General features: G+C 39.2%; 1 protein-coding gene across 2 annotated transcripts; it reads right to left on the bottom strand.

The window, feature by feature from the left end:
• Positions 1 to 13,148: 13,148 nt before the first annotated feature.
• LOC129882647 (squamosa promoter-binding-like protein 12) lies at positions 13,149 to 19,649 on the bottom strand. 2 transcript variants are annotated; one of them, XM_055957150.1, is made up of 5 exons: positions 19,470 to 19,649; positions 18,657 to 19,128; positions 18,329 to 18,465; positions 17,242 to 17,505; positions 13,149 to 13,936 (listed from the first exon to the last, which is right to left on the bottom strand). In XM_055957150.1, the coding sequence occupies exons 2-5, from the start codon at positions 19,037 to 19,039 to the stop codon at positions 13,605 to 13,607; spliced, it is 1,116 nt and encodes a 371-aa protein (XP_055813125.1). In that variant the 5' UTR covers positions 19,040 to 19,128; positions 19,470 to 19,649; the 3' UTR covers positions 13,149 to 13,604. The 2 variants fall into 2 exon arrangements, with proteins under 2 accessions (XP_055813125.1, XP_055813045.1); XM_055957070.1 differs by lacking the exon at positions 19,470 to 19,649 and having other exon boundaries at positions 17,242 to 17,439; positions 18,657 to 19,317.
• Positions 19,650 to 23,434: the final 3,785 nt, after the last annotated feature.

Below are 23,434 nucleotides of genomic sequence, written 5' to 3'. Positions count from 1 at the left end.
AGGATCGATACACTCGATTCACTACTAACGAATCATCTACGGGGATAGCTACACATATAGGCACAGAGAATGGCTCACTTAATCATGGTAGCTTGCTTGGAGAGCTCAAGGAACCGAGACTCATACTTTGTGACCGTCATCGATCCCAGTACCAGCGATGTAAACTTATCTCTCAATCTCTCTCTCAAACTATGGGTACATACTTCTCTAAGTAACTCTCGGAGAACTGAGTCCATGACATCGATAGCAATCCCCCGAGCCTGTAGCTGAGATCATACCTCCACCACTGCTTCGCTATTCTATCCAGCTGAAAAGTAGTGCAATCGACCCCGTGAGACTCCACAAACCCGAGGTTATGCAACCTCTCCTGGCAAATAACCAGAAATTCATAGGCATCCTCGCCCGCAACACTTGAGAACCTAGGAGGGACCAATCTGACAAATCTCCCTAACATATTCTACTTCTCTGCGGTCATAACCGGCCTAGTAGTCATGTGCTGAACAACTGTAGAAATAGGCTGAATCATTGGATGAGGAGCTGTAGTAGTAGGTTGTAGAACTGGGGTCGGACTATACTGTGCCCCTGCCTGCCCTAAAATCTGAGAATCTTCTAAAACTTGAGGTACTACAGATGTATTGGGTAGTGTCCCTGCTCAATACATACCCTCCATGAAGCTGAGGATCTAGGATAGAGTATCCTATAACACTAGTGTGGCCATGAATTCGGGTGGAGGCTGGGCTGGATTCTCCTCCGCTGGCTGAGGCTCGAACTGCTTAACCTCTATATCAGGCTGCAGCACTGGTGCTATGGTCTGAGCATTGCCCAAACCTCTGTATCGGTCTCAACCTCTATCCCGAGCTGGGGCTGTGTCAGTAGACACAGGGGGTCATCGGTTACTTCGACTAGATCTCATCCTCGTCATCTGAGAAAGAGTAAAAAAAATAAGATTTAGAGGTGTTCATCACCATTAACACACGACTAAAAACAAGAATAGTGACTTAATTTCCTAACAATGTCCTATCAAACGTCATCGTACTGATCTGCGGGACTCTACCAGACACATGCTCCTAATATGGTGAGACCACTGAACCTAAGTTCTGATAACACTTTGTCACGACCCAAATCTAGGTCATTATGGTGCCTACTATAACCTCCGAATAGGCAAGCCAAACCCAAAATAAATGGAAGACAAACCTCAATATATTTAAATAATTAATAACATAAGAAGGCAGAAGCAAAAGAATATAACCAAAATAAAGTCGGGCCAAGGAATAGATATGTAAATATGATACAAAATATACTAGACCAAACTCCGGACTTAGTGTCACCTATAAAAGATCTACTAAGTACAAAAGCTGACAATATGTATAAATATACAAAGCATAACCGACTTTTCAAAATACAAAATACGAGTCAGAGTAAAAGATGGAATATAGGAAGTCTCTAAAGGCTGGGAGCTCACCACAATCCGAGATTGGCACCGTTATGGATGATTAGGCGCGCGCTAGGGGTGGGTCAAACTTGGAGATACATCAAAAAGATGTAGAAGTGCAGTATGAGTACCAAAACACGAGGTACCTAGTAGCCATCATAGGCCGGTCGATCTCAGAAAGAATAAAATATATAACAAGCATCACGATGATACTAACAACAACAAGAGAGAAGCATAAAGTCTATGATCCTGGGGAAAAGGGGTATGGGAAGATCATACAGTAATCAAGTAACCCAACAAAATAGGTAATCATATCCATAACCTCAACACATAAAATACCAGAAGAATGCCCAAATGTAACCTCGTAACTATGGCTTAAAATTCTCCAAAAGTATCATGAAGCGCCCAGAAATCACACTTCGAGCTTCTCAAAAATAATAATGATGATGATAATAATAATAATAATAACCCGAGATATGTATCAACGGGCCATCCGAAATTCACACCTCGAGTTTCTCAACAACCATAACAACAACCATAATAATAATAATAATAATAATAATAATAACCTTTGATATGTATTAACGGGCCACCCGAAATTCACACCTCGAGCTTCTCAATGATAATAATAATAATAACCCAAAATATGTATCAATATGTCACTTGGAATTCACGCCTCGAGCTTCTCAATAATAGGTATGTCATAAGTAAAATATCAACGATATTTTGTATTCATCAACCAAAACCTTCATATTTCTATTTTTTTATTCATTCTTTTAAAGGATTTTTTAATATCGGTCGGGCAAATCAATACAAGAAATATATCAATATCATATATCACGCACCTGAGACTGCAGTGTACCGGTAATATTTTAATATCATAAGTAACCAAGGCATAAACATAAACCAAAAATCACAATAAGTGACCGATCGACACCAAACGAGTCAAGCATAGCAGAACTCTCAGTTCACATCACCTAGGAGCACTTTCTAAGGATTCTAGACGATGTGAACAAGTCAAACAATCACCTAAACTAAGGATTCAACAACTAAAATCTTAACTAGTCACTAACGATGATCATCGTTTCCAAAAATCCGATGTAACATCAACACCTAAATTGGTATCCTAATCATGAATTACTACTCAAAATATACCAATTCTCACCAAGCCAAGTTTAACAAGAGTAAGCCATAGCCTACGTCAAAGACGAAACTACACCCGAGCCGCTAAATTTGAGTCTTTCCTTTCCGGGCCGCCACCAAACGATGTCACTCTATCAAATTATCGAAGAACACATCAAAATAAGGCCAACGATACCCATATTGCGATAATTACAAATCGAACTAAAATTGGGTCAAAATTCGACATTGAGACCCGTGCACGAAATTGAAAAACTAACTCGGTCTCAAGCAACTCAAGAAACTTGTGCCCCAAAAATGGGCAAATTCTGAGCACCGAAAGAGCTCAAACAAACCCACCAAATTCAAGCTCTAGAATAGTTTTAAAATGTAAGAAGCAATAAAATTTACGTGAAACTTACATGTTTTTTAGGACAGAGAAAGGCATTAGAACGTTTCCACAAGAATCCCCAACGCACCGAAATAAAAATGTTTGAACTGGTCAAGAAAAGCTCTCAAAATTCCAAAAAATGCTAAGTCTCGAAATGGGACTTAGCCGCTAGAAATGGGCTATTTAATTCACTGAAATAAGTGAATTTACTCATAGCGATCTCGAGTTCTGCTCCAGCTAACCCATCGTGATCATGATGGTCAATCACACGATCGCCATGCCTAGGGTCTCAGACCTTCGCGATCGCGAACCCCTGGGTCGCAAATGCAAAGAGTAAAAATCCCTGCACTAGCAGTTCATTTGGTGCTGAGCTTTGGAGTTGGAGTTTTTCTTCGATGGGGGTCCAAAATTCATTCGAAACCCCGTGAATGCAAATGGACTATCTACCCAACCATACACGGCATTCCAAACTCAATGGAATTGAATGATTTTCCAACGGAGGTCGTTTCATTGAAATATTGACCAACGTCAACACTTTCCAAAGACAGCTTCCAAAATGCACAATCGGCAAAAAACTCATTCCGAGCACCTCGGGAACCAAACCAATGGTCGTTCTAGACCAAACTCGGCGTTTTAGTGCTAACCACGCTGATAAAATTTTCATCCGGGCGCGTTAACTCAAAAATTTGACCGAAGTCAAACTTAGCCAAAACTTTAAAGTTACAATGCCTAATCACACAAACACAAAACGAAGACTCCAAAACCTAAATCAACCTTCCTTATAGACAAAAGTGGACCTTCTGGAGCTGATAGAACCGTCGGAATTTTCATATGACACCCGAATCTCCGGATGTTGACTAAAGTCAACGCTTTTAAACTTTAAGCCTCAAAAATGGCCAAACCACCTCAAAACTCAATGGAGCACCTTGGGAAGCATGCCACCCACCCCAACATCACATATAAGCTACAAAGAAGCTACGAAAAGGGGGTAAAATGGTAAAAATATGGAAAAGCGCAAAAATGACCTCAGAGGCCATTACAACAGGGATGTAAACCAAACCCCCCTTCCATTACCCAAGTCATGTCATAAACACAAGTTATTTGCATTAATGCAACCCACCAAAAAGTCAAAAACTTACACGACATAACATATCATACAAGCACCGGGTAAACAATCGTCACCAACTAGCAGTACCAACCTAGAACTTCAGCCAGTCCAAGTTCAAGGTCTCGAGCCCAACAAGTAGAAGATAAAGCGATAAAGTCAAAATAACATACAGGCATCCAACAATTCGAAGCACTCCAAATCATGTAAGAACTAGGTTTCATATAACCTAAAAGCATACCAAGGAGCTAAACTCGTCAATAATACAACAATCAACCTAAACTTAGTCTTAACGGCTAAAGACTATAATAAAATTCCCGGACATGGCCATTTCAAAACTAAGATAATACAAGCCTAAAGTCATTACCTAAAATCCTTCCTAATGATCATACTACTCGAATCTATACATGAAACTATTTGAACAAGTCTAAAGAAGAGACCGTAACCTACATCAAAGCCGAAACCTCACTTGAACCTCTATTCCGAATCTTTTCTTTTCCAAAGAACCTCCTAACAGTGCCACACTATCAAATTACTGAGAGAACATCAAAACAAAACAATTGATACCCATATTACAATTTTAAAAATTTGGAAACAGAAACGGGCCAAAATTGGACCTTGGGACTCGCACATAAAATATCAAAAACGACTCTATCACAAGGTCCCAATGAGCACAAGGAACTTCTGCTCCAAAACTGGGCACAATTCGAGCTATATTCACCCTAAAATATTCCCAAGAGGAATAGAAGATTCAACGACCCTGAAATGTGTCCATGCAAAATTCCAACACCCTCTAACAAGATCACTCAATTTGGCCAAGAATTCCTCTCAAAATTGCAATTTTTCTAAGTTGAGAATGAAAAAATGCGTGTTGGGATCGGTCTTTTAAAAGACTGAAATGCGAGACCTATTAACCTTCATAAATACAGAGCATAGCTCGGCGAATGCGAAGGTCAGTCAACTAACCTCCACAAATGCAGAGGCTAGCCCGCGAACACAGAGCACTGACCTAACAGCCTCCACAAATGCAGAGCTCCTCTCGCAATCGCGAAGAATAGACCCATTGGCCTACGCAAACGCAGAGATCACCCTGCGAACCCAGATAAAATCCAGCAAAACCTCCACAAACTAAGCCAATGGCCCACGATCTCAAAGAAGGAAGGTTAGTTGTACCAGAAGCTGAATATCAGCAACCTTACAAGTATGGAAATTTCCCGTCAAGGGCTCGGAACTCTGTTGACACAAACAAACCATGCTACCCTATTGGAAATGATATTTTAGACTCAATAGAATTGTCGAAATGACAACAAAGGTCATCTTATCAAAATGTTAACCAAAGTCAATACTTATAAAGAAAAGCCAAACAAAACACTAAAATCTACAAACTCATCTTGAAGGTCTCAAGATTCAAACCAAAGACCATTCTAGACCAAACTTGGCGTTCCAAAGCTAACTGTGTGCTGACAAAATTTCAATCCAAGCTCGTTTACCAAGAATGTTGATCAAAGTCAAACTTTGGCCAAAACTTCAAAGATAAAATGCCTAATCACACAAACTCAAAACCAAAGCCCCAAAATCCAAACCAACAATCACACTAGGCTAAAGTGACCCTTCCAAAGCTAATGGAACTGACGGAATCTTCATTCGACATTAGAATCTTCAAATGTTGACTAAAGTCAAATCTTTTAAGCATTAGGCCTTATAAATGACCAAACTCTCTCAAAACTCACCTGATCTCCTCAGGAAGCGTTCCACCCATCCCAACACCTCACAACTACTATAAGAAAGTTACAAGAAGGGAAAAAATAATAAAAGCATGCAAAAACAAAAAAATGACCATGAGGATCATTACAACATTTACTACTAAAAGGACTTTCGTCCTTGAAAGTAAAAGAGAGGGAAGTATCTTAAGGATTGAAAAGGTGAGGATATCGGGTCTGCATAATAAGATCAGTCTCCCAACTCACCTCCTTGATCGGATGATGCCTCCACGAAACCTTAACTGACAAAAACTCCTTAGTCCTCAACTTCCTAACGTACCTGTCTAAATTTGCCACATGTTCCTCCTCAAAATCCAAGGACTCATCCAACTGAACTGAATCCCACTAAAGCACGTGAGACTAATCTGGAACATACTACCTCAGCATAGAAATATGGAAAATAGGGTTAACACCCAAAAAAATGGAGGTAAGGCTATCTCATAGGCCACCACACCTACCCATCTCAGGATCTCAAAAGAACTAATAAACTTGGGGTTAAGCTTGCTCCTTCTCCCTAATCTCATCACGCCTTTCATGGGCGGCATTCATAGAAATACTTGATCACCAACCATGAACTCTAAAGGTCGCAGCCTCTGGTCAGCATAGCTTTTCTGTCTACTCTAGGAAATACGAAGTCTCTCCTGGATCACACGGACACTATCCATGGAATCTCACAACAGGTCGGTGCCACATGGCCTAACCTCAAAAGCATCAAACTAGCCCATTTGAGAATATCACCTCCTACCATACAATGCCTCGAAAGGAGACATTTGAATGCTGGAATGGTAGTTATTATAAAACACAAACTCTACAAAAGCCAAGAACTGATCCCACTAACCCCAAAAATCAATAACACAGTCCCAAAGCATGTCCTCTAAGACCTAAATAGTCCTTTCAGAATAATCGCCAGTCTGCGGGTGGAATTTTATGCGGAGCTCAACCCTAGTACCCAACTTCCTCTAAATAGACCTCCAGAAATGTGAGGTGAACTGAGTACCATGATCTGAAATAATGGACACTGACACACCATGCAAACTGATAATCTCTCGGATGTAGATTTGAGCTAACTTCTTCGAACTATAGGCAGTCTGAACTGGCAGAAAGTAAGCATACTTGGTTAATCAATCCATGATGACCCAAATAGCATCAAACCTCTAAAAGGTGCATGGAAATCCTACCACAAAGTCTATAGATATCCACTCCCACTTCTACTCCAGATTGGGTAGCTGCTGGGTCAAACCATATGGCCTTTGGTTCTCGTACTTCACCTGCTGACAGTTTAAGCACCTAGACAAAAAAGTTGAAACGTCCCTCTTCATCCCACACCACCAATAGTGCTACCTAAGAACACGATACATCTTTGCTGCACTGGGATAAATAGAATATCTAGAACAGTGGTACTCCTCTAGAATCAGCCTAACCAAGTCTCCAACCCTAGGAACATAGATACGACCTTTGATCCTCATAACTCCCTCTAGATCTAAGATCGCCTTCCTAGCCTTTCTGCTAAGCACACTATCTCAAATCACCCTTAACTGTGAATCATCAATCTAATGTGCCTGAATCTTCTCTATCAAGGAAGATCTAGCCTCCACGCAAGAAAGTACCCTACCTAGCTCAGAAATATCAAGTTTAACCATCCAGTTGGCTAGGGTATGGGTGTCTGAAGCCATATGCCGCTCCACCATAGCTAAGTAAGCCAAACTCCCCATACTTACTGCCTTCTGTCTCAAGGCATCTTCTACCACATTAGCCTTGCCAGGTGATAAGGAATCAAGAGGTCATAGTCCTTCAATAACTTCAACCACCTGTGTTATCTTAGATTAAGGTACCTATTGCTAAATATATACTGAATACTACGATGGTCAGTATACAACTCATAATGAACTACATATAGGTAATGCCGCCAAATATTCAACTCAAAGACTACCGCCACAAACTCCAAGTCATGAGTGGGGTAGTTCTTCTTGTGAAGCTTTAGCTGCCTAGAAGCATAACCAATAACTCTATCTTGCTGCATCAACACGCAACCCAGGCCAACACCAGAAGCATCACAGTAGACTATAAACCCATGGCCCTCAATAGGAAGAGTCAGAATTGGAGCTGAAGTCACCAAAGCCTTAAGCTTCATAAAGCTCGGCCATACACTCATTAGACCACTAAAAAGGGACATTCTTTTGAGCCAATCTATTCAAATGTGTCGCTATCGAAGAAAACCCCTCCATAAACTGCCTATAGTAACCTGCTAAATCAATAAAATGCGAACCTCAGAGTGAGAAGTAGGACTGGACCAATCACGATCTGTGGCGACCTTTGCTGGATCCACCCTAATCCCATCCTTGTACATCACATGCCCCAAGAATTCTACAGACTCAACCAAAACTCACACTTAGTGAATTTGGCATACAACTGTTGATCTTGCAAGGTATGAAGTACAATAGGTTCTACTCATGCTGCTCCCTACTCCTGAAGTAGACTAGAATGTCGTCAATGAACACAATCATAAAAAAAGTCTAGGTCGGGCATGAACACAAAGTTTGTCAAGTCCATGAACGCTACTGGAGCATTAGTCAACCCAAAAAACATGACAAAGAACTCATAATGTCTGTATTAAGTCCTAAAGTCAGTCTTAAGGATGTCTGTCGCCCTAGTCCTCAACTGGTGGTAGCCTGATCTCAAGTCTATCTTAGAGAACACTACTTCACCCAGGAGCTGGTCAAATAAATCATTGATACGTGACATAGGATATTTGTTCTTAATGGTCACCTTGTTCAGCTGTTTGTAGTTGATACAAATACGCAAGGTATCATCCTTCTTCTTTATGACCAGAACAGGAGAACCCCAAGGAGACACACTGGGTCTAATGAACCCCTTACTCAAGAGGTCCTGGAGTTCTACTTAAGCTCCCTTAACTCAGCTGGAGCCATCTGGTAGGGTGGAATAGAAATGGGCTGCATTCCCAGCTCAATATCAATGCCGAAATCAATATCATAATTAGGTGGAAGACTAGGTAAATCAGTAGGAAACACATCAGGATACTCTTTAACTACCGAAACTGAATCTAGAGAAGGACTGTCGGCACTAGAGTCATAGGAATAAGCAATATATGCTAGACACCCCTTCCCTATCAAGCATTACGCCCTCAGAAAAGAGATCACACCCCTATGCATATGGCTAACAGTACACGTCCATAGAATCAGAGGAATGTCAGTCATGCATAGAGTAACAGTCTTGGAGAAACAATCCAAGTCTGCATAGTGAGGAGGTAGCCAATCCATGTCTAGAATCAAGTCGAAGTCTACCATATCCAACAAAATCAAGTCTACCCTAGTATCATACCCCAAGATAGTCACCATACAGGATCAATACACTCGATCCACTACTAAAGAATTACCTATGGGGGTAGCCACACACATAGCCTCAGGAAAGGGCTCACACAACATATCCAGACGAGTAGCATAATAGGCAGACATTTATGAGTAGGTAGACCCTGGATCAAATAAAGCATATGCAGGCTGGTGAGAGACAGAGATTGTACCTGTGATAACGGCATCTAAAGCCTCTACCCCTAGCCTCCTAGGAAAAGACTAAATCAAAGCCTTAACCATCTGACCACTAATACCCGCAGAAGTGCCACTATCTGTAAGCAGAAGAGCTGTCTGAAGTAGCCTGGCGGGCAAAAACTGTTGCGGGAAACATCTGCCCGGAGCTACCCTATAACAGGACTAAGACCCGCTGAGACCACCCTAACAATGGGGCCTCTTTTCGTTGCCTCCATAGGCCTCATGATAGATCCCCTCAATGGTGTGTGCATGATCGACTATCTGCAGAAAAGAATAGCCCAACGTCACCATCTGCTTTGTAGCCATCCAAAGTGGGAATGAGAGCCCTCAGACAAACCTACATACCCTCTCGTACTCCTTCTGCAAAAGCATAGCCTCATGTCTAGCTAACTCATGAAATCGAGTCTCATACTCTGCAAATGATAAAGATCCCTGAGTCAGGTCTATGAACTCATCCTGCAACCGCTCCCTCAAGGTGCGAAGTACATACTTCTCCAAGAAATCCTCTGAGAACTGAGCCCAAGTCATTGGAGGTGATCCAACTATCCTACACTGGAGATAAGACCTCCACCACTATTTTGCGGACCCATCTAGCTGGAAGGCGATATAATCAATCACGTGAGACTCTACTAACCCGATGTTATGCAACCTCTCCTGAAAATTGATCAAAAACTCGTGGGCATCCTCGCCTGCTGCGCCTGAAAACCTGGAAGGGCCTAATTTGATGAACAGCCCTAACATTTTCTATTCCTCAAAAGACATGACTAGTCTGGGTGCCATAGGGGGAGCAAAAGTAGGAATGGGTTGAACCAATAAACGAGGAGCTACAACAATAGGTTCTTCCCCTAGATTCTGAATACCCTGTGCCCCTAACAGGGCAGGAGTCTGAGCCTCATATGGGACATGAGGTTCGGCAAAAGTACTAGGTAGAGTCCCTGCTTGGGACATACCCTCCAAGAAGTTGAGGATCTGTGCTAGTGTATCTTCAAGTACTGGCGTGTCAACAAAATCTGGTGGAGGTTGGGTTGTCCCCACAACATCTGGCTGATACTGAACGTACACAACCTCTACTTGGGCTTTGGTGATGGTGCTCGCTTATGATCTTGAGCAGGTGTTGTAGCCTCCGCTCTACCTCGACCTCGGCCCCTAGCTGGGGCCCTACCCGCTGGTGTAGAAGGCTCTCGACCTCCCGCAAGAGATCTCATCGTAGACATCTGAGAAAGAATAAAGTAAACAAACACTCAAAAGTTGCTAAAGTTAGGACCGCACGATAAAGAACAAAACAAGAGAAGTATTCCTAAGAATGCCCTATAGCCTCTCGCATAGGATACAAACGTCATCGTACCGACCCACGAGTTAATCGAATAAGTTCCATTTTTTTGGACATAACTCCCACATAGTACATATATTTCCCTTCAAAAACATATTCCTTCGAAAAAGTACTAAAACATGTCTTACCCCCCCCCCCCCCATAGCCCAATAGGTAGTAAAATATAGTAAAATCACGTGAACTGGGATTTAAATTTGAGCCCCCTTCCATTACCCAAGTCAAGTCATGTCACAAACACAAGTAATTTGCATGAATGCAACCCACCAAAAAGTCAACAACTTACACCACATAACATATCATACAAGCACCGGGTAAACACCCGTCACTAAGAAGTAGTACTAACTTGGAACTCCAGCCAGTCCAAGGCATTAGGCCCAACAAGTAGAACATAAAGCAATAAAGTTAAAATAACACAAAGGCATCCAACAATTCCAAGCACTCCAAATCATGTAAGAACTAGGTTTCATATCACCTAAAAGCATACTAAGGAGCTAAACTAATCAACAATCCAAGAATCAACTTTAACTAAGGCTTAACAACTAAAGACTAAACTACAATTCCCGGACATGGCCATTTCAATACTAAGATCACACAAGCCTAATGTCATTACCTAAAAACCTTCCTAACGATCATACTACTCGTATATATACATGAAACTATCCGAGCCAAGTCTAAAGAAGAGACAGTAACCTACCTCAAGGACAAAACCACACCCGAACCTCTATTCCAAAGTTTTTTCTTTTCGAAGAGCCTCTGAATGATGCCACGTTATCAAATTAGTGGAGAGAACATCAAAAATAAAACAATTGATACCTATATTACAATTTATAAATTTGGAAATGGAAATAGGCTTAAATAGGACCTTGGGACCCGCAAATGAAATCACAAAAACGACTCCATCACAAGGTCATAATGAACTCAAGGAACTTATGCTCCAAAAATGGGCACAAACCGAGATATACATGCCCCAAAACAGTCCTATCGTTAAAGGAGCTCAAAAGAATCAAAAACTAAAGTTTAGAGAGAAATTGATGGGAATTACCGAAAGGAACGGAAGATTTAATGACCCCGAATAGTGCCCACATGAAATTCCAACACCCTCCAACAAGAATCACTCAATTTGGCATAAAATTCCTCTCAAAATCGCAATTTTTCTAAGTTATGAATGAAAGAATGCATGTTGGAATCGGTCTTTTAAAAGACAGCACTGCCAAGCCTATTTGCCTTTGCGAACACGAAGCACTGACACAGCGTCCTCTGCGAACGCGGAGAACAAATCCATTGGCCTCCGCGAATGTGGAGATCATCCTGCAAACCAAAGAACAACCAGTCAAACCTCCGCGAATGCAGCCATGGGCCCACATTTGCAGAGAAAGAATGTCAATTGCATCAGCAACCAAATAACTGCAACCTCACAGGGATGAAAATTTCCCCGTCGGGGGCTCGGAACTTGTTCAAAACCCCATCGACACAAACAAACCATGCTACCCAATCAAAAACGACATTCCAGACTCAACCAAATCGACGAAACAACCAACGAGTTCTTCTTGTCAAAATGTTGACCAAAGTCAACACCTACAAAGAAAAGCCAAACAAAACGCTAAAAGCTACAAACTCATCCCAAAGGCCTCGGAATTCAAACGAAAGGTCGTTCTAAACCAAACTTAGCGTTTTAGAGCTAACTACGCTGAAGGAATTTCAATTCGAGCACGTTTACCAAGAATGTTGACCAAAGTCAAACTTTGACCAAAACTTCAAAGCTAAAATGCCTAATCGCACAAACTCAAAACAAAAGCCCCCAAACCCGAAACAATCATCATACTAGCCCAAAATGACCCTTTCGGAGCTGATGGAACTGACGATATCTTCATCCAACATGAGAAACTCCGAATATTGACTAAAGTAGACTCTTTCAAGCCTTAGGCCTCAAAAAATGGCCAAACTCACTCAAAACACCCGACCTCCTCGAAAAGCATGTCACCAATCCCAACACCTCACAAATGCTACAAGGAAGCTATGAAAAGGGGCAAAATAGTAAAAGCACGCAAAAACACGAAAATAACCACGGGGGTCATCACACAAGTCTAATAGCGTGGTTGAAGTCTTTGAACAAGAACTATTCATTTCTCACAGCTCCACTCTCCTTATCAATGTAATAGAAAAATTGTAGAAGAAACAAAAATCATAAACCTAGAAGCAAGCATCCACTAATTATTGTATTGAGAGAAGAGTCCTCTCTTAGGTGCATAGTCTAAGTTCGCTCCATCTTATAAATGGGGTTAAGTCGAATGGCCTTAGTAGGTTACTCGACTTATGAACCACCTTAATCTCGGAGGTAAGGTTTTATTCCCCCCTCCATGTATTAAAAAAAAAATGAAGACTACTGATTACATAATGCCTGCATCAAAATAGAAAGAAAATTTCCAGGATCTCAGCAGCAGAAATGTGTTTCTAACATAAGAGATGAGGGATACATGAAGTATCCAAATTCACTAAAGCTCATGTTGCCTATGTAAGTTCAGCTGAATCCCACATCAAAATGATTTTAGAGACAAATTGACCATCTCAGCGTTTTTAGCTATCATACATTACATTAAATCTGTGTGGTAGCATCATGTCAAAGTGCAGAAACAAGAAACCACTACAACTCTTTAACAACCCATGTTGATTTATTAAGCAAATAAATTTATGGCATACTTTTCAATCCAAAGTTTTCTTTCAAGATCTGGAGCTCCATGTACTTGTGTAATATGCTACCACTTTAGAATGACACGCTGCTTCCAATACCCTACTTATGAACCATCTGGTAGGTCCCAGTTTAACAACTGCTTACATGGAGAAAGTAAAGCCAGCAAAAATTGAAATCCATTTCAATATTGAGGGTAGGCTGACTAGTCTGCCCTGTCAGTACAATCCATTGACATAGGAATCATCAAATGGATCTTTGGAAAGCTGAATTTCCTGAAAACTACCACCACTGTGATCATTCCCAACCAAAGTATGAATGCGTGGACTGAATAGATGTTCAGCCTGCCAGTGTTCCGTGGACTCAAATGGCAAACTCTGAGGAATTGCATGCATCACCTGCTCCGGTATGATGATCTGGTTTACATGCGAGGAGTGGCCAGTCGAAACAAATTCAGGTTCACATGATGATTTATTTGACAGAAGAGAGAGAGCACGAGGTAATTCCGGTGCCACACCCATATTTAGAGAGAACATGGTCTCCTTGACACCTGATAGAGAAATCAAAGGGTTTTGATTTGATAATCAAACAATCATAAAAATACTACACTTTTAAAGTAAAAGTAATGACATTGTGTATTTTTAAATAACTTGGTGCCTCGGGTGAATCTAATTATCTAGCATTTCCAGTTACTTTCATGAAGATGTGTAAAATTAAGATAACTCTCAGAAAACTGATTAAAGACAGCTCCTTAAACTTTATAGCGTAGCATTTCTACATCCTTTTCTCTTAATTGCTCTTTAGAAGCCTTTACAAAGGTAACTTGGCCAATCATAAAAGAAAACAAAATAAATTGGATTCAAGTAATTCCTATTATACTGACAAGGGGCAGAAAAATCTACTGCTAACAGCAGATTTATAACTAGTCAACAAGTAATCTCAATATTATCGTCCTATTAATGAGAGGAAAAACAGTGCAACTGATATTATATCTGCTTTACTCCGATCAGCAACATATCAAAGCTGGATGCAAATTGCCTAAGAAATCAAACACTCAAGCATCTCCTGCCACACATCTCCAAACTACCGTCAAAAAAAGCCTGACAAAAATTTTGTCCCATCATTTCTATGGCTTGCCAAGAGTTTTCGATCAAAACCAAGAAGAAAGGTTAATGTCCACTTTTTTAGCCGCCTGCACAAGGTTTCCTCGACTGATGAAAAAAAACCATATAGTTTAAGTGTGCCTGATAGAGTCTTAACATCCCATCAAAAGGAAAAAAATTCAGGATTAGGTAACCTTACTTTTCAAGTGGCATTCGGCCAACTTACCGACACCTCGTTTAATCCACAGGCCACCTAGAACTCTCTACAAACACACATAATCGATAACTTTGTCCACCAAAGTTTACAAAAATAGGACAAATTCACCCAGTGAGCCTCTGTTGTACTTGTACCATGGTCTCCAGAGCCAAAATTGTCACTCCAGTTCTTTGACTGTCTGGCTACCCCCTTGGCGTGTACCAGCAATAGATACCTAGTACCTTCAAATAAACTCGACAAGTTTACTTATAGCTATATTGTAACGAAGCAAACCTTTTCAGCCCCTAATTTTTGACAAGCTTAGTGCATATTCCTTCTATAACACATGCTACTGAACACTTCACTCCTTTTTTTCAGTGCTTACAATCTGTAATGCAAGGTAACTAACTTAACCATCATCTCATCCTTTCTTAGTTGAGAACCCTTTGGTGGTATTAGGCAACAGCTCTATGCTGTTACCTAAAACTTTCAATTTTCCAAAATACTGTGTGTGTGAGAAGAGAGAAAATAAGTCATGATCCACAACCACTGCATACTTCTATTAGTTTTTGATACATTCAAGTTAAGTTCTTACAAACCAGTTGACCACCCAACAACGAACTGGTTAGACCGTCGATGTAACGACTCTCATAGTCGTTTTGAGTTTTCTGCATGTTTTTCCTGTTTTTGACCCTTTCTGTAGCTTCATTATATCAATTGTTATTTGCGGGGATGGGTGACACAATTTCCGAAAAGATCGGATGAATATTGGATGAGATTTTCAATTTTGAAGTTTGACCAAAGTCAGCATTCTAGGCTAACAAACTCGGATTCGAATTCTAACAGTTCTGTTAGGTCCGAAAATTTTGACTTAGTTGGGTGGTTGTTATGGATCCTGAAGTGTTCAGGAGTGATTTCAGTCATTGGTTGGATTCATGAGTTTTAAGAAAGTTAAGGTTGACCAAAAGTTCTAAGGTTTGGGATCGGTATTGCACGCCTGCATAACATATCATTGGGATCCCCATATTGCCCGCCTGTGTAACATATTATTGGGATCGGAGTTGCATGCCTGCACATATTATATATGGATCGGAGTTGCACACCTCAACATGTATTATGTATGGATCGAGTTGCACACTTGCACAGTATATAGACCTCATCCTGACTATCTGCCAGAGGAAGCGGGTGTATATGTACCACATGCATTGCATTCATCTCATCATCTTTACATTACTTGTTGAATCGAGAATGTGAAATGGCTAAGTGTTAATGAAAGTGACTTATTTTCCTCTTTGTTGGCTGATTTGACCCAGATAGATGGTGTGCTATAGTTCATATTTACTGTGGAAATATCTGATTTTAGCTGGATTCGGTATTGTTTATGAACTGATTTGATGTTTTATTTAACTGCTAGTATGTCTTTGAATAGGCATTTTATTCTGATATCTTTGCCTAAGTGTTAGAAAGAGCAGTGTAAAACCGACCCTCGCCATCGCTTCTTTTAAGGGTCGGTCGACAGTGTTGCTGAGTACATGTGATCTTTCGTGCTCACCCTTGCTTGCTGCACCTCTATTGTGCAGGTACTGAGCCCAATACTAGCGGTAGGTGATCCTCAAATCAAGTTGGTGGTCATTGAAGTTTTTGGAGGTAGCTACTTAGCTGTTCCGCAGCATCCAAACTTCCCTATCTTTTGTTTATTTCCTGTCTTGACCTTTCACACAGTGTAGTAATTTTGGATCTTATTTGATTATCTTAGAGACTGATACTCATGTCACCAGATTTTGGGGTTGCAAACTGTTTTATTCTGTATTTCGGTTTTTGATCTATGAAAGCTTAATTTTAAGACTTCACTTCCGCTACTTATTTACTTTTATTCCGCAGTGTGTTTAATATTCGGTTAGGATAAGGGTTGGCTTACCTATCGGTGAGTTAGGATAGGTGCCATCACGACCTCGCTTTTGGGTGGTGACAACTTATATTCAGCTTCAACCATTATTTTAGGTCTCAGCAACAAAACAACTAGGATAATTTGTACTTGAACCCTTGAGAATCTAGTAGTATTAGGCCTTTAAAAAGAAATGTAGGATAGACAGCCAGAAATCAGGTAACAACAATCATTTCTACCATCTGCAGAACCAATCTTTATACCCCAACATACAAGGGTTTCCTACGGCATAAAGGTAAAGCTTTCAATAAGGTGTTCCTATGTCACTCATCAAATATATGTCAGTTCAGAGAAAAGGAATGTGCAGAATATGGAAATTTATCCAACAGGTTCATCAAGAAGTCAGAGTAATCTTGCATGTCATGGGATAATAATGCAAATATCAGTTGTTATACTAAGATATCTTGCGGCAACTGAAAGCTCACTACTAATTATCCAATAACTTGATGGAAATCTTTAGAGAGAACTAGCCATACTAGCACAAAAATAAGATCTTTCCCACTTAAATCAAGAGAAGAAGAGATTAATGATGGAATTTCATGCGCAACATAGGAGACAGAAGTTAAAATGAAAATTATTGTAGGGCCGGGTTCCTTGGTATTGAAACAAACCTTGACTGAAGACCTCAGCTGTCGTGTCATTGGACACCGAGTACAAGTTAGATGCATTGGTCCACATTTCAGTGGTCCCTGAAAGCTTGACTCCCCCCATAAGTGACTGCTCATTAATACTGTTAGCTTTGTAGGGCTTTAAAGTTAACCCTCTTGTTATTGTAAACTTGGAAACTTCAGAGGTTTCCCAGGTAGAATCTGCAGTAGGTTTAGAGTGGACAAGGTGGCCATTGTTGAACACAAGATTCATCAATTGCCTATTATCTGTAAATTTATAAGCACATAAAATGGTAGTGGCTAAGCACAACACAAAAACAATGTAAGAAAGTCTTTCAATTAGATGATAAGGTAGAAACCTGAAATTAAAATGTTCTAATTAGCTCCCTACCCACACACGCATCACCAATGGCGGATCTATACTTATCCAATGAGAGTCAATTGACAACCCTTTGCTGAAAAATTACATATAGATAGGTAATTGTTTTTCTATATACTATTACTATATGTTAGAATCCCCTTGGTTTCTTTAATATTTTGAAAATTCTGACTCTGCCACTGCAGTCACCACAACCTCCACCCGTTATGCACTACCACCCATCATCAGAGAAAGAAAGGTATTATAGGACAACAGAACTTGAAAAATGCAAAAGAGGGTGAACTAAAAGTTGGATAAACCTCCACCGCAGAACATGTGCAAAGAAACACGACGGAGAAAGATACTTGTAGAAGACTTAAAGAAAAAGTCATATTCCAAGTCAGTATAAGCTTGATTGACAGAAGCAGCATATCCCATCTCATATGCAGCACCTCATGGGCTTACTTTCCAAAAGAAAATTATTGGACCACAAATATTCTTATAGGTATCCATATGTCTCAAAATGTATGGATTCAAGCAAAACAATGCCACATAAATTGGTTGTTTGCACCAGAAAAGGAATTTCTTACAGAAACATTGACAATTAATCACATTTGTGTCCAATTTAAAAATTAGTCTTCTCCTGTAGTTCCTGCTAAAGCTTTTCATTTGAATGCTCATTAAGTTACATTTCAGAAGAAAAGAAGCCCAATCTCAACATAGGCATCATACCATAAAACCATGAAGAAAGCCTTGTCGAGTTAAACTGGATAGTTTCCTGCTGTGGCTTGCGTCGGCGTGCATTGTGATCAGAAAGCCTCCTGCGACAGCTTCGCTTGTTTTCATCAAAATCCGACAAGCTATGGAACCTTCAGTGGGAGAAAAAAAAGGAATGAGCCATTATGATCTCAAATATGCTTAAGGACTGAGGATATATTAAACCTCCCAAAATGCCATAGGAACCATACATCCAGAAGAACAAGTTGTTATTAACTAAAATTCTGAAGTCAAACATCTAACTACAAGATACTTCAATATAGGTTCATCAAACGAGGTTTACCTGCTACACTGCTGACAAAAGCGTCGCTCGACACCTCGTATGATGACCTTTGGACATTTGGAATGACTGTGACAAACTCGATGCTTTCGGTGATATTCTTTAGCTGAAGACAGATCAAGATTGCAGCCCTCAACCTGACAGCGCGGAATTAGTGCGTTCTGACTAGAGGATTTTGTTTTCTTTGGTGCAACAACAGATGATACAGGGGTCATGGAGAAGGACGGGAGCCTAACACTGTTGCTTTCAAATGTTTGTTTGCCAAGTTTGAAACCAGTGAATGGTCCATCATAGCCTATGGGTGATGAACTCGTAGATAGCTTAACTCTGCACTGCTCCGCATCCTTAACATGAGATTCATCAAAATTGAAGTTGGATGGTTTCATCCCCTCGTCAGTAGAAATTGATATTGAGCTGTTGATTGAAGAAGTAGGCCCCACCACGTCAGAGCCATAAACACCAACAGTGTCAAACCCTGACAAATTGAAGGATCCACCATCAAATTCTCCCCAATCTGTTAATTGCACTTGATTGGGACTTTGACAAGCCTTTGAACCAAACATCATGATGTTTCCCCACTCCAATTCCACTCCATATTTTTTTTGTATAAATAAGAAACACAACTCCACTAAAATCTCAGCATGCCAGGAATCAGACCGACAAGTAGATAATAAGGCAAATACCCAGGACGAAAATAGAAAAAGAAAAATGACAAATACAGAATTAAAGAAGAAGAAAAAAAGGGCGATGCAAGTTGAGTTGTCACTAATTTCCTCCCAATTGCAAGAATAGGGAGAAAGTGATAGCGTAAAATACCTTTCACCAAGCTGCTTCATTTCCATAACGCCAAAAGAATAGTTGACTATAAGACAAAGGAACCATTCCAAAAAGACTTGTCAATGTTTTCATACTCCTATCGTTTATCAATCCTTTTCAGTCATTGTTTTACCCACCTAATTATGACAAATAAATTATTAACTTTCCATCAGGATAATAATGAACAATTTACGCTGATTGTGACATATCGATTTGTTAAAAAACAAAAAATCTAAAGATCACTCTGCATTTATCACTTGATGAGGACAGAAAAACCCTTAAAATTGTGAAAGAATATGTGGGGTTTCGCCATCAAAAAAATTCACTTTATTTGAAATTTTCAAAATTGAAGTTGACAATAGTTTTTGCAGTTAATATTTAAAATTCAAATGTATTTTCTTAAAAAGTATAAAATATTCTATGAACATGGAAAATAATTTAAATGAGATTATTTTATGAAAATAAAAAGTTTAGATTTTTTTCTTACAACAAAACAAATTAAAAATTAAAAAAAAAGTGAAAACAAGATTTTGGTTGTTTTCCCAATACCTCAAAATCCATATTTTTTTGCTAAACACCTTTTAAGTAAATCCATCATAACCTTTTATACGTAACTCCGATTTATGAACACATTAATGCGTTGGAAACCATACTCAAAGGGCTACAAACTCAAAGTTTTTGCATTTTTCCAGATTCATTATAGAGTGATATTCTCGTTTGAAGTTAGGTATTATGTGCGCTCATTTGAAATTTTTGTCCGCACAGCACTTCTGCTTGAATTATAAATAACTTCCCAAAGTTTATACGGATCACAAATGATAATACAAACCTAATAGAACCTTCTAATTACCAAACAACTCATGTTTTCTCAAAACGATATCAATATCTCAAATAATATGATATCGAAATTTTCAAAACTTATTCTTCTCCAAAAGTGAACAGAATAACGTTTGATTGACCTAAAATTTGCAAGAAAGTCAAAAAGGGAGGTGCACATGCATCGTTCAAGAAAAAAACGCGTAAAATATACGCGTTTCAAAAGTTGTTGCCTCCTTTAGCAACTTTTGACAAGAAAACACATATTTTACACGAAAACGTGTATTTTATGTGTTTTCAGTTTCCTATAAATAGAGGGTCTCTTTTCCTCATTTAGATCATCCCACAAAAATACAATCCAAAAGAGTAAGAACACAAAGAGAGTTATACACCAAGATAAATATTGTAGTTTTGAGTGTGCTCTTTAATGAGTTATTCAAAACTTAAAATATACGTGTTTCAAAAGTTGTTGCCTCCTTTAGCAATTTTTGACAAGAAAATACGTATTTTACATGAAAACGTGTATTTTATGCGTTTTCAGTTTCCTATAAATAGAGGGCCTCTTTTCCTCATTTAGATCATCCCACAAAAATACAATCCAAAAGAGTAAGAACACAAAGAGAGTTATACACCAAGATAAATATTGTAGTTTTGAGTGTGCTCTTTAATGAGTTGTTTCTTTTACAAGAGATAAGTGTTTATTGTTGTTTTCTCCTTGTATTTAAGAGCAGTATACTCTCATATTATCATAGTAAAATCTTTCTACCCCGTGGTTTTTCCCCTCTATCTGTTTGAGGGTTTTCCACGTATAATTCTCGTGTCCAATTTATTTTTATTATTTATTATCATATCAAACTTTAATTGTGGTGTTTCCTTCCCCTAACAGTAGTATGAGAACCCTCGGTTATTCTGTCTGTTTTATGAGAAGGTACTATCTGTAAATAGTAAATTTTTGTGAATAGTAAAATTCAGTGAAAAGTATTATTCACGTGAATAGTAAATTTTGGTGACGATACAGTTTGTCACGATTGTTCGCAAAAATATTCAGAAACAATCTAGAAGGGTGTGAAGCAAATAACAATGTCGAATACAATAAAATTTGATGTTGAGAAATTCAATGGGACTAATTTTTCATTGTAAAAATTGAAAATAAGAGTGATATTAAGAAAAGACAATTACTTAGTTGCAATTGAAGGCAGACCCACAGACTTTACTGACGACAGTAAGTGGAACGACATAGACAGCAACACAGTTGTTGATATACATTTGACACTAGCTAATCAAGTGTTGTCTAGTATGACTGAAAAACGGACGGCGAAGGAAATATGGAATACTCTTACGATATTGTACGAGGCCAAGTCTTTGTATAATAAAATCTTCTTAAAAAGATTTAAGAAGATTGTATACTCTTCGAATGGCAGAGTCCATGTTGGTTACTGAACACACTAATACTTCGAATACTCTATTTTCGCAACTTACAATAATGGAAAAATAGAAGGGACTGAACGTGCGGAGCTTCTACTTCAAAGTCTGCCTGACTCGTATGATCAACTCATCATCAACCTGACAAACAATATAAAAAGTCTAGTTTTCGATGAAGTTGTAGTCATTGTCTTAGAAGAAGAAAATCGACACAAAAATAAGAAAGACAGACAAACAAATTTGCAGCAAGCTGAAGCTTTGACGATGGTAAGAGGAAGATCAACGGAACATGGCTCTAGTGGGAGTCACAATCAGGGTAGATCTAAATCAAGAATTAAGAAGAATATCAAGTGTCACAGCTTTGGCAAGAAATGGCCCATCAAGAAAGATTATTGGTTCAAGAAGAAGAGTGAACATCCTGAGTCATCAAATGCTCAAGGGAATGTTGCAAGTGCCTCGGATGATGGTGATATTGTATATAGTGAAGCAATATCAAATAATGAAGGCAGAAAATATTTCACTGATGTTTGGATCTTGAACACAGGAGCAACATAGCACATGACTTTCCGGAGAGAATGGTTTCATCAATATAAACCTATCTACGGAGGATCTGTGTTCATGGGAGACGATCATGCTTTGGATGTTATTAATATTGGGTCCATCAAAATAAAAATGTATGATAGCACGGTATGTACCATCCAAGAGGTACGACATGTAAAAGACTTGAGGAAGAATCTATTGTCTTTGGGACAATTAAATAATAATGGATGTTCATATAAGACTCATAGTGGAATCATGAAAATATCAAAAGGAGTGCTTGTAGTGATGAAAGCGAAAAAACTTGCTGCAAATCTATATGTGCTTAAAGGTGAAACACACCAAGAAAGAGAAGCATCAACCGTGTCAGCAAGTTCATTTGATGAATCAACGATGATGTGGCATCGTAAAATTGGTCATATGTCGAAAAGAGGTTTGAAGATTCTTGTTGAGCAAAAGCTTTTTCCAAGGCTCAAAAAAGTTTCACTACCCTTTTGTGAGCTTTGTATTACCAGTAAACAACATAGACTGAAGTTTAGCAGTTCCTCTACTAAAAGCAAGAAAATATTAGATATGGTCCACTCTAATGTCTGGCAAGCAATGGTGGAGTCCCTAGGAGGAGCGAAATATTTTATGTCATTTATCGATAATTACTCCAAGAGAAGTTGGGTGTATCCAATCAAGAGAAAGACATATATTTTTTTGATTTTCAAAGAGTTCAAAGCGCGGGTGGAACTTGAATCTGAGAAAAAAATCAAGTATTTGAGGACAGATAATGGAAGATAATACACTAGTGATGAATTTGATAACTTCTGTAAATAAGAAGGAATTAAAAGGCATTTCACAGTGGCATATACTCCACAACAAAATGGAGTAGTAGAGCGGATGAACAAAACCTTGTTAGAACGGACAAAAGCTATGTTGGCAACTGCAGGTTTGGAAAATCATTCTGGGCAAAAGCAGTCAAAACCGTCTGTTATGTGATCAATCGGTCATAATCAATCGCAATTGATCTGAAAACGCCAATGAAGATGTGGACAAAAAAATTAGCTGATTATTCATGCTTACATATATTCGGAAATCCTACTTATGTTATGTACAACACCCAAGAAAAATCAAAATTGGATCCAAAATCCATGAAATGCATTTTCTTAGGGTATGTTGATGGAGTCAAGGGGTATCGCTTGTGG

The sequence above is a fragment of the Solanum dulcamara genome, chromosome 1 (genome assembly GCF_947179165.1).
Source record: "Solanum dulcamara chromosome 1, daSolDulc1.2, whole genome shotgun sequence".
Taxonomy (NCBI): Eukaryota; Viridiplantae; Streptophyta; class Magnoliopsida; order Solanales; family Solanaceae; genus Solanum; species Solanum dulcamara.
Note: the sequence above shows the minus strand (reverse complement) of the source record. Positions and strands in the feature narration are given on the sequence as shown.

Bases quoted from the DNA above. Each gene is read 5' to 3' on its own strand.
- LOC129882647 (XM_055957070.1), bottom strand. From the start codon at position 19,219: ATGATGTTTGGTTCAAAGGCTTGTCAAAGTCCCAATCAAGTGCAATTA. The intron at 18,466-18,656 runs GTAAACCTCGTT...CTCCCACTGAAG, and splicing joins TTTTGTCAGCAGTGTAGCAG to GTTCCATAGCTTGTCGGATT. The intron at 13,937-17,241 runs GTTTGTTTCAAT...TTTCTCTATCAG, and splicing joins AGCTGAGGTCTTCAGTCAAG to GTGTCAAGGAGACCATGTTC.